Source organism: Zosterops lateralis (genome assembly GCF_965231275.1).
Source record: "Zosterops lateralis genome assembly, chromosome: 3".
In the NCBI taxonomy this organism is placed as follows: domain Eukaryota; kingdom Metazoa; phylum Chordata; class Aves; order Passeriformes; family Zosteropidae; genus Zosterops; species Zosterops lateralis.
Genome location: NC_139764.1, coordinates 88863887 through 88876352, shown reverse-complemented (window position 1 = coordinate 88876352; position 12466 = coordinate 88863887). Strand labels below are relative to the sequence as shown.

Here is a 12466-nt window from a genome sequence, read left to right as displayed (position 1 = left end):
GCTAAAAGACATTTTATGCTTACATTAGTACAGTTGCATGCACATGCTTTTCAACATATACCCTTGTTATCAACTGAACAAGCAAAGGCATGTCCTTCTTTTGATCTGCGAACATAATCTTAACTATTTGGAGGGGAAAAAAGCACCAAACCACACTCTCTGCAAGAAAGACAATGTATTCCACAGTTTGTTGTTTATTTATTTCTCAAGTCAGGCTTCAAAATTACCAATATATAAGCTCTCTCTGCCCTACAATCACAATAAAGCATTGTATTAGGAGGTTATACAAAACCCAAGTCTGTAACTCTTAAATACAGTTTAGAAATACTGACTAGAGGGCTGAAACTCTAATCAGCTCCAAGGCCCACTGACCATGTGCCAAGACCAAAGCCCTACAAACATTTTTACGCTAGAAAACAGCGATCTTCACAAAGCTGCGAGGCTAAAGAGAGCACAAAAATCCTCAGATCACAATCGACAGCAGCACATTCATAAACGTGAGGAAGACACAGCTGTACACCTCCTGCATTTTAATACACATGGTCTACCAAGCATAAATAAGGCATGATGCAGCACAAGTCCTGAGGTCCTGCTGCATAAAAATGCCATTGTGACTGTCAAGTAGCCATTCATTTACTTTGTAGTGTACTTGTTCAGTGGCTCATTTAGGTTAAAAGGAAAAGTTTGCTTTGAACTCAGCAAAGTAGGATTTTGTTCTCAGTGCACACATACCATTCAGTGACCGAAAGGCAAGTTTGAAATTTCAAAATGCAAAATGACATCTGGTTTCATAACAAAACTAAGTATCTGTTTATGGTTTGCTACCTCATATTCTCTCAAACCTTTGAAGTAGCAAAAGCAATTTAATTTTTTTTTAATTCAACGAATCAGAAAGCAGATTTTCAGTACCAATTCATTGGGATGTGATGGATAGGAAGGAACAGTTCTTCCTTCCCTGCTTTGGATTTTTTTTTTAAATTTCCATTTTGTAAAGGGAGAAATCACGACTTCTTTAAGTGTTTAAAATATATTGAAAACTGGAAAGAAATTCACAGTAGCAGAAATACAGCAGTGTGGATTTTAAGTGTCTGGCTAAAAGGAGACAGAAGTGAAATTAAGCCTGAATCTTCCACAGTGCCCAGATGACTCTGACACCTCTCTAATTATTCTTAAAAGACCAGTTTTGCTTTAATCAGGATCAAAGTTTGAGAACGTTTTCCCAAAACAAATACAATCAAAACAAGGAACTCCCATAAAACATTCTAATATATTTGAATTGGCATTTTGCACTAAAAATTAGACTGTGAACAAAACTGCATACCAGCTAGTGTCTGGGCAGCACTAAAGACAGTTAAATTCACTATAAGCAACTCCTAAGGATGTCACCAATAATTTTCTCCTCTTTAATAGCATATAGCACATAGAATGTGTTGTTACTGCTCAAGGAAGGGTGGTGTAAAACTACCTTTCCCACATCTCTCTTAACCATTTCCAGCATGACACAAAGCTGAGCCTACATGAGCAGCTGTTAGACAATATGCATAAGAGACAAAGCAGGACAAATTTGTTATTTATTGGCTATAGGTTACAAATTTTCATTATTCTTTTTTAATTATTATTTTTATCATACCTGGCGCTTTTTCAAATAGTCAAGTGCAATTTGGACATTCTGCAGTCTGTGGAAACGCATCCGACCTTTTTCCCGGGGCTACAAGTGGAAAACAGTATTTGTGAGAGTTTCTCATCAGACAAAAGAACAAACAGTTTGATTTAAATATACCACGTAGAACATCGGAAGCACTACAGCTTTGATGAAGTCAATACCTTTGGTGGAAAAGTACGTTTTAACTATTTATTTTAACTCTAGTTATATTTTAGTACAGTGGATGGCAAGAGAGATCAGTGGTCCCCAAACTGCAACTCTGATCCATGCAGGCTGATAGCTGTTCCCTGTAAAGTTCTATTAAGGCTAAGAGGGCTACTACCTACAGAAACTAAACTGGAATACATTATTGTAAAATATTTACAGTGTATTAAGCAAAACAAAACATAAGTAATGTCATGGACCTTTACATTGTTCTGGTAAATTCTGTGATGGAAAAGCTTACCTCTGTATGGAACTTCATGGCTTAATGGTATGACTGCATTATCATTATGATATCTATACATATTTATTTAAAGCATCTAATAAAGATAGTATCTTCCTCCAAACAGAATAATATGACATAAACAGTCCTGGAGTGTAAATTTAAACTCTTAACTTGGGTAGAAAACTTTGAGGCATGAAAGAAACTAAAAAGTCACTCCCCTCAAAGCAAAGTCAGAACTATCAGAAAGAAACTGTAAAATAAAAATGAGTGGTGTGTTAATGGAAACATGGCAAAACTGCATGCAGTTAGTGTAAAATCACCAAGAAGAAGAATCACACAGAAAACGCATACTTAGCTGTCACAGATCAGCATGGGAAAGCAGTTAATTTATACCATCAACATCATATCCAAGTCCTTCTATTCTTCCTTACTTCAGATTTTTCACAAACTTTCACAGCAATAAACTGAAGCAGACTATAATTGCTAGGGATCAGCCATGAAAATTAGCATTTCCTCAGACAATCACTGTGAAACACACAGATAAGCCCAAGCCTTCCTCAACTGCCTTTTTTTCCCCTATGGAGCATCAGATGCTTGCCAAAAAGAAACATAGGAAAATGAAGTTGAATAAGAAGCATAAACTGAAACAAAAATAATTTTAATTTCCATTACAGAATATTCTATTTAGCCCCTTGTTTTTCACACCAATAACTCAGGACCAAACACTACAGCCCTTGCTATCAAGTACCTTCCATGGATGGAATGAAGGACTGCAGACCTGGAACTTGGTTTTCCACAACAAGGAAGGTATAATAAATCCCAAAATACACAGTTAGCATCTCAGAGGGGAAATATTTTTTAATAAACCAATGCAGCATTTTGGTTGATGCTGCACTCCAGAAAAAAAACAGACAAATTCCACTGAAATCACAACTGCAGCACAACACAAGGGAGTCAGGGAGGCACTCGGGCCCTATGACAACAAGGTGCTTTCACAAATGCCAAAATGCAAGGTCTAAAAAGGCATGAAATAGCTCACTCAGACTAACAAGCACCAACATTTTACACTTTATGAGTAGATATTTCCCTTCTGGATGAGCAAAATATAGAGAATTGAAAATTCAGCATTTGTTGCAAGAACGATAAGCCCTGCAATCTATCTGCATATTTAGTAGCCACAACACAAAGCTGTTGCTTAACTTCTAATCTACCTGCTTTGATAAAAATCACTACTACATATGGTAAATTCTAACAAACAGATCTGCACACCTTATTTCAAGACATTATCCGATATTGTGGCACACACCCCATGCATATAGTAAACTGGTGCTTATAATTAAGACAAACCGATTTTTTGCCATTGATTTCACTTCAAGTCCTTGTCTAAATTACTTGTATATGGACAATACTGCAAGTTTTGTCCATATACAAATACAGTTTGCAAGTTAAAAAAAAAGTCTTAGTTTAATTGAATTATGGTATTATCCTATCTATTATTTTAAAAAATATATTTTATGGCTTCTTGATAGTGTTGCCCAGTATACATTTGCACCATGGTTTTGTAAAGTTTGATGAAAGAAAACAAATAGAAATCTTGAACATCAGCATTCTATCTGTTCATAAAAAGACTGAATAAAAATTTGTCTTTACTGTACTTCCACCATAAACACACATATCCTGGTTTATCAACAAAAGTTCTTTTTTCCTTTCTACAGCCCACTACTGCAGCACAGCAAACTAAGAATTCACATTAGCAGACACCACACTTCAAACACTACATTAGTACAGTTATGGGGGTCGGCACCTACCCCCTTATCCTCATCCTCCACATCCTCATGCTGTTCATTTGTGCATGCTTCTGTTGAACTCACCAACCGTAAGGTCTTCAAAAAATCTCGCTCTCTTGGCTAATGAATACAACAGACAGGAGACAGGACAGCAAAAACACAAGACAGACCACAAATGAAAAGAAGAGCATGAAAAGAAGAACATAATGAAGAGAACAAATACCAAGCAAGGGAAGTAATGCTCACAAAGGAAGGAAATGACACCTGAGGAGTGTGTTAAGACAATTTCAGGGACATTTGATCCTTGTTATTTGTAAGTTACTCCCTTAAATGCAAAAAAATATTAAGCATCCAATACTTGTTAAAACAAAAACCAGAAAGAAAAGGAAATAACAGAAGAAATAGTGCATTACCCTATTAAGAAAGGAAGTCTCACTAACCACAAGAAACAAAGAGAACAGATTGCGCTGTCCCACAGAATTCACACCAGCACATTTACCAACAGAAATACACCTTGTGTCTTTGGTATCAGGTCACAGATTAAAGAAATCTACAGCAGTCAATACACAAGGAGTTCACAAACAGAGAAAAAGCATAATTAACAATCTGAAACCATTGTATTATGATCTAAAAGCTTACCAAGGTGTCTCCAGAAAGGACTTCTAGAAGTGAGATTAAGTTATGTCCATCTCTTAAGTCTTCATATAGGTCATTCACATGCTTTCGAACCTGCAGAGATAAATGCAAAAAATAAATATCAGCTCCCTGTTTACACCTGAGAATTCACACTCATATTAATACATATCTTTTAAAATACAGATAAACCTCAGCTATACCTCAGCATTGCTTTTGTTTAATTTCTTCACTTTCATGACAAATTTACAAATGCAAATTACTTGTAATAGACAAAATTCACATCTGTGTCTGCACTTGGACAGTTTCATTACACTTTATATCACTTTAATGAAAAGAAAGACAGTATTAAGTCACAGATAATGAATGTATGTATCAATGAAAATATTGGTATCTGACAATTTAAACCATACCAGATACTCTCCCATTTGGACCTAAATAGTGACCACTATGACAACAGTAGCTAAATCCAATGAATTGCAAAAAAATACACAACAGATGTATGCTAGCAGCAGCATGCATATCCACTGCAGTCAGGCCAAAAGTAACACACTTCCTAATCAAAACATACTATCCACCAATTAACAGCATATTAATCACCTCAGGTTTCCCAGTACTTAGTGAGCTTTCCCAATGACTCACACACCCACCTTACACACTGTACTAAAGAACTATGACATTGGGTTGATCTAGTGAGGGGCTGCAGTGACAAGAGAGACAGTTGGAAGATCCATCTTTATTGACAGGCACAACAAATCTGGGAGATATCTGTCCACAGGCCAGCTTCTTGATTCTTACCATTAACTCAAATACAACTTTATCTGAAATGTCTTAAGCAATTTCAGCCAGCTGCTCTTTGAATGTGACACAAAGGACCTAATTTTTCAGAATCAGAGATTTTTGACTTGCTAGGGCAGAGGTTGAGGGCTTTCCAGCTACAGTTTAATGTCAGCTCCCTGGTGTTCCTGTTGAACCACCAGATCAGAAACTTCCTAATCTTAGGATAAAATACAACATCAGAAATTTTCTTCTTCCTCTCCTCTGCTAGAGATGAATTGTACTTCCAATATGAGATCTATGGGACACGCTCTGACTGCCAACATATGTTTGTGATGAGGGCAGCAAGAACCAACCCAGATCTTTAACTTAATACAACAATTCAGTTTGCCACACTTTTGGGGGGATTTTGAGATTCATCCTGTAGCAGAAATAACTGTCTCCATATCTAAGATTAGTTTCATAAATGCTTTTTAGTTCAAGTCTTCTACTCCAATTTTTAAACATGAAATTACCCTGCAATCTGTTTTCACAAACACCATCATCTTAATTGAAAGTAGCATCAGAACATATTTGTGCTTGTGCTGAAGACTAGCCAGAACAAGTCATCTAAAAGACTGTTCCATGAGAAATTACAACACATTCTCCAAAAGGCTTACACAGACTCTACACAGACAGCCAAGTTTCAATCCAATACTCTAACACACATACATAAGCTTTACACCCTCACACACATACATAAAATAGTATCATTTTAATTTTAGTTACATTTTTTAATCCTGCAAGCAAGTAGTGTAAAACAAAAAGTAAGAAAAAAGTTCTCTGGTAATACTGAAGTACTGCTAAATTGAATAAAGAAAAAGAACACCTGTTCTCCTACTACATCTCTGGTGAAAGGAAAGAAAAGGGAAGCCATATAAATAATGTATATCCCTGATATAAGATTCCATTATGAGAAAGATGAGAAGCATCAGAATCTTTAGTTTTTAACCCACTCGTTATTTTGATATTTCAAGAACTATATCAAACTGAGCGCTAAACTCTTCCTGTTAGAAGTGGCAAGTCTTTTTAGTGACAAAACCCTGTGAGAGAGCTGCCTGCCTCACCACCCAGGACATGTCACTTTGCACTTCTCTTTGGAAAGCAGAATCCCCAGCAGGAACAGATCCATAGCGCAGGCTGGTGGCCAGAGGCACAGGAGGATGTAAGATTAAGGACAGGGGGATGTGGTGTACATCTCAAAGACACTGCACCAGCACAGTTAAAGAACTGTTTGTGCAGCGCCAAGTCAATGCTCACACTCTTTTCAACATAAAACTCAGGGGATTTGCCCAATGTGCAGGTATCTGAATTGTGGGGTGAGAAAATACCACTATTTCTGTTCTATCTGCATTTTTTATCCATTAGATGCAAGATAATTTTGTTATCCTACTACTCTGTCACTCATAGCATACATTTGTAAACCTTCTGTTTGTTTCTTATGCTCTGAGGTTTCCTAAATATTACAAAGACAACCATCTTCCCCAGATTATCTTTCTAGAAATCATAGACACTTCAGAGATGAACTCACACTGAATATAAAAAAACTGGCACAGAGCTGTCAAAACAGGAAGACCAGCAGTACACCTTATGCATGTGTCTTAGCTCTGCCGCTGGCTGGCAATTACTGTGAGGATTAATTATTTAGTACATACTGTGCCAGTCTTCCTGGTACAGGGCAACATAATAAGAAATTTCTTCCAATACTCTGAGCAGCAGATGTGCATCTAAAATGCTGTATTTGGGCAACTGATGTGAGCAAGTATGTTCACTCAAAGCATCAGATCACTTCTTCCAAAAGGAACATCTTGCACTCCTCAAGAGATCCTACGCTGACACTTCAGGAAAAGCTTGAACAATCACCTCTCTCAACTATCACTTGGACAACTCATCTCTCAACACATATAATGAGTTCTTTTAACTTATAAGAAGCAAGTATAAGTACTTCATTGCTCTTTACTGCCACATTCAGCCTCCTCCAAAACACGTAAGACCACAAATACTGGATGAAGATAGGGGTCCCTGGACAGATGTGTGGGATCTACTGAGCCCATAGAATTTCACAACAGCTCTTGTGGCTTTTCAATAAAATCACAGAATTGTCAGCCCGACATTTTACAAGGTCCACACGCAAAGTAGGTTACATGTTGCCTCAGGCAACTTTTTTGCAATATATCCACGTGAGTGTGGCAGATTTGGTAATTTGGGCATGAGAAGAGATTCTTTAAGGAAGACATAAGGAAACACTGAGTGGCTGAGGTGCATCTGACAAAACTTAAACAAGAAAAGCAAAATGCCTTCACAAGTGAAAAGAAGACAAGAGTGTATGTAAGGGACTCTTTCAGAAGTGATTCATCTCCTGATCTTCATCTTCTGGTGTGTATACTATGATGTTCTTACTATGGTAAGGAAAGCTTCATTCTCCTTAACATAAGCATCAAATATTTTCATATCATCCTTTTCCAGCAAGCTTATACTTTGCAGCCTTAGGGAATTTCTGCACCACCACCGGCAAAACACAGCTTTTAATACTGTAAAGCTTGAATCCAGACCCCAGACCCCAGCATGCTAGACACGAGAGATGAAGACTCAAGAAAATGGCTGTTGCCTCCAAAAGCTTCCACTCAATCCCCACACTGTTCTGCTTCTTCTATAAAATTCCCTGGCCCAGCAGGCTTGTCTTCCTCCTCTGTGAGCTGGCATCACAGCATCTGTCACCACTGCCTGCAGTCTGCCTGGTTCTTCTTCCCCTGACAGGGAAAGAAGTGCATGATTCTGCTGCCTGGTCACATACCTACAGGGCTGGTTTATGTTTAGGGGCTACACCACTTGTTTTCCCTTCTTCTCCAGAAGGACTAATGTTTGCCTAGGTCCTGCTGTCCAGCCCACCACAGATGTCTATACTGAACACCCTTATCTCAAGCAGTCCTAGATGCCAATGCTTAGTGAATCAAACTTACCCATAGTGATCTCAGGTTTTGCCATCAGTCACAGCAGAAAACAAGCCATTTTCCACAGAAAACCTATTTCCTACAATTTTTATTGATACTAGTTGTCTTAATTCTAGAACAAAATTTACAGCTTTACACGCTAATGGCTGCTTAGAGGTATATGGTAGAAGGACTGTCACTTCTGCCTCTGCAAGCAAAACCAGCTCAGATGGACAGGAGATGCACAGGTCACTCTCTAACACAGCCACATCTACTTCTTAGTAGAGCCTGTTGCAATAGGACAAGGTGTAAGAGTTTTAAATTAAAAGAGAGTAGATTTAAATCAGATATAAGAAATTTTTTTTACAGTTAGGGTGGTGAAATATTGTAACAGATTTCCCAGAGAGGCAGATGTCCCATCCCTGGAAACATTCAAGGTCAGGTTGGATGGGGGTCCAAGCAACCTGATATAGTTGAAGATGACCCTGCTCATTGCAGGGGGATTGGACTAGATGGTCTGAAGTTGTGTCAGGGGAGGTTTAGGCTGGGTATTAGAAAAGGGTTCCTCACCCAAAGAGTGGTAGGATGGTGGCTCCCCAGGGAAGTGGTCACAGCACCAGCCTGACAGAGCTCCAGAAGTGTTTGGACAATAATCTCAGGCACATGGTGCAATTCTTGGGCATTATGCTCCACAGAACTGAGAGCTGGACTGGATGATCCTTCTAGGTCCTTTCCAATTCAGCTTATTCTGTGATTTTAAAGGTCTCTTCAAACCCAAACTATTCTAGGATTCTATGATAATTCTACTAAAACAAAGAAGAATCACACCCTTCTTTCTTAATTAGAAATAAATATGGAAAATAGGGTTGTGCCCATTCCTGTGTATACAGTGGGTGCACACCCAGCATACACAAAGATCCCTCAGACTTTCATGTTAGGATGTACTGTGTTCCAGACCAGCACCTAAAATGTATGGAGCACGTTCTCGACTGAAATAGTGTGTGAAGAAGCAAAAACAAACATAAATGTGCTGCAGAATCTAGAGTGGAGGCAAAAGAGACAGGAGAGAGAATATAATCAGATCAAGCAGGAACAACTCAAAAGTAACACCCATATACTGGAGGCCACTGAAATCCCTGAGGCAGGTGAGGTAATCATTGTGGCCCTAGCAAGCTGCATGCCTTGAAAACAAGGCACAGTTTTGGGCTCACTTACTTGCAAAATCACCCATTTTTTCACAGGGTCGGGAAAGCAGACTACTACAATCAAAAGTCTCCCTTTCTATGTTAAAATTAAGCTGAACTGATAATTGTGAGAACATGCCAAATTAGACCTTTTCTTATGGTTTCCAAAACAGGCATAATTAGAATCAAATGTGAACCATACTTATTTTGAATAACTGAAGTTCAGTTGTCAAGTCTTCATAATATCAGTGTCATTACCCAGAAGTTATCAATAATTGTAATATTACAGATCCAACTGAGGCTGTGCAGACCACATTGTCTGGGAAAGTCTTTTTCAAGTACTGCTCTCCTTGCTTCTGGAAGCAAAGTTAATTAAATGCCCAGCCCAGACATATAGCATTACTGATTTTTCAAAGGAAAACAGGAAAAGCTCAGAACTTAGAACTGTAAGGGGTGTGTTTAGGGAAAAAAAGGGTCAGGCCTTAATTACCACTGAGGTCACAGATAAGTCCAAATGACGGCTGGCACAAGGCCACTGTGAGTTTCACAATAAACTTCAAATTCATTCTTTAAGAATCTGAGTCAATGCCCATGGAATAAAGATCGCTTAGAACTCTGACTCGCTTGAGTAACAGTAAAACAATTTTCACCAAGATAATAGATAAATAGTTAAGAGCTCCTATGACTACAGTGTTCCACAGCAAATGCCATCAGCATTCAAAGAGCTGAAAAACTTCTGTGGCCACTGAGACCCTGATGAGTTTCCCTAATGTTTCAGGTTCCAAAAAACACACTTCAGCTTCTTTTTAAAGGAGAATTTTTATTAAAAAATATACTTATGGGGGAAACAGTTTTCTGTAAGTTTTGCGAACATGCATGTTTTTGTCCTGTCATCTTTAAAAATTAAGAAACCGCTGTGACAATTCTAACTGCATGATAACAAATAAACCTATGCCACAAGTAAAGAAAAAATAAAGCCCTCTAATACAAAAAGTTTTATTTGTGTACAAAAAAAAAATATTTACTAGCTTGACACATGCAGCATGATTTATGAGCAACACTAAAATTCTGAACAGGCTGTAACAAGATCCATGAAGCATGTAATTGTCAAAATATGCGACTTGTCAAAACATTCCCACGTGACTGATCTGCCAAGGAAGCTGCTCCTTCAAACATTTTCAAGAGTACTTATTTTACTCCACAGACTTCTCACATTCCCCCATGTAGAGGATGAGTATGGCTCAACACGCCACAGACCCACTCCCCCTCAGGTAATCTCCCCCCCAGGCTGCGTGGGGCAGCGAGGCACCGAGCTGTGCTCCATGGCCAGCCTGGTGCCATGCCAGGAGATCAGGGAGCCAGAGCTCTGTGCACACTGACACGCACACCAACAGCCTTCCTGAGCCGTGCCTGCTCTTTAATCTCCTTCTCTAAACCCAAAACTTACTGCTGGGGAAAAACCCAACCTCCAAACACACACCCTGGTCACGACCCTTGTTTTGTACTGAATTCCATGCTAAACTTCACTCGTTCTGTTAAAAATAAACAAGCACACAAATTTAATTAAGAGAATTTAGTCTTGGATAAGAGAACTGAAGCTGTGTGACAGAGAGCAGGGCCGGGCAGGGCACAGGCAGGGCTGCAGATGGTGCTGTTCCCGCAGCTCCATTCAGCGCTGGACACCCTGCCCAGGACACCCCACTTGGCTCTCCCTGGCCCACAGCCAGGCAAGCTGGCACACACCCTTGTGCCAGGTCTCTTCCGTCCTCCTGCTCATTTGCAAGCAGAGTCTGGTAAATCCAGTTATAGGCCTAGTGGTTCCGAAACTCATTTTCACTCTTTTCTTTTGTTGGATAGTCTAATAATCCACTCTGCAGGAAATTCTTGTGGTTCACGGAAAATAAACAGTTCTTTATATCATACTCAGGAGTAATTTCCGTGTTTGAATAAGTTTCTGGATATTAATTCTCACAAATAGCAGTCACAGCTAATGTTACTCAATTTCATAAAATTCCTTTATGATTTTATTAAGGCACATTTAAACAAGTCTCCTTTACAGAGTGAGTTCAACATTCATGATCTTTGCTTACAACAGATGTTTTCTAACTGAAGATTCATCCTTGGATTCATCCTTCACTCTCTCATCTGGCCAGTGCTTTACACCCTATTATCATGATAACCATAACACCCTTCCTGTGTTCCATCTCTCTAACAGCCTGTCCTTGTATCTAAAAGCTTAAATCAGTCACTTTTTTTTCCAAATTAACCTTCACATTTCTCCCAGACAACTCAATCATCCATTGCTTTCGCAAACTCAATTTTCCCCCTGCCCTCAATTATTCCACATGTCCCAGGATAACTCTATTAATCATAAAATATTTGTATGGCTTTAAGGTATAAATATACTCTGGCTCAATTAAAAAAAAAAAAATCAATGTGGCCATTGCTAAATCTTGATAAATATCCTTATATTTTTCTTAACTTCCCATGTTTTTGTTTTGTGAAATGATTCCAGTATTTTCCTAATGCCCAAATCAGCAAGTACGCAAGCAGAGGTATAATCTTACATATATATCAAACAGTAGGAGGAGTAGTTTTGTGGATTTCAGTAGATGTGTGATATTTGAAACAGCACCATTGTACCAAAGAACTTTAGGCAAATGTCCTAAATGTCAAAGGCCTTTCCGCTTCCTACAGGGAAAAAAAATTGACTCCATTAACACCATTACAGAATGAGCCAGATTGGAAGGGACCACAGTGGGTCACTTGGTCCAGCCTTCACACCAGGGTCACCCAAGTGGGTCATTTGGTTCAACCTTCATACTGGGGTCACCCCAAAAGCACATTGCACAAGATTGCCCCCAGATGGCTCTTGAATATCTCCAGTAAGGGAGACTCCAGAATCTGTTCCAATGCTTGCTCACCTGCACAGTAAAGAAGTTCTTCTTCATGTTTAGGTGGAAGTTCTGGTGCTTCGGTTTCTGCCCATCACCTCTCATCCTATTGCTTGGCACCACTGAGAGGAG

General features: G+C 38.9%; 1 protein-coding gene across 5 annotated transcripts in view; it reads right to left on the bottom strand.

Moving 5' to 3' along the window:
• The window catches only part of DST (dystonin), a gene marked incomplete at its 5' end in the record, with an annotated part of 251197 nt that overhangs the window by 176892 nt on the left and 61839 nt on the right, over positions 1-12466 (bottom strand). For all 5 annotated transcript variants that reach the window (XM_083857745.1, XM_083857739.1, XM_083857746.1 and 2 more), the window contains 2 exons: positions 1631-1708; positions 4517-4606. In XM_083857745.1, coding sequence (XP_083713871.1) covers positions 1631-1708; positions 4517-4606 — 168 coding nt within the window. The remainder of the gene's footprint in view (positions 1-1630; positions 1709-4516; positions 4607-12466) is intronic.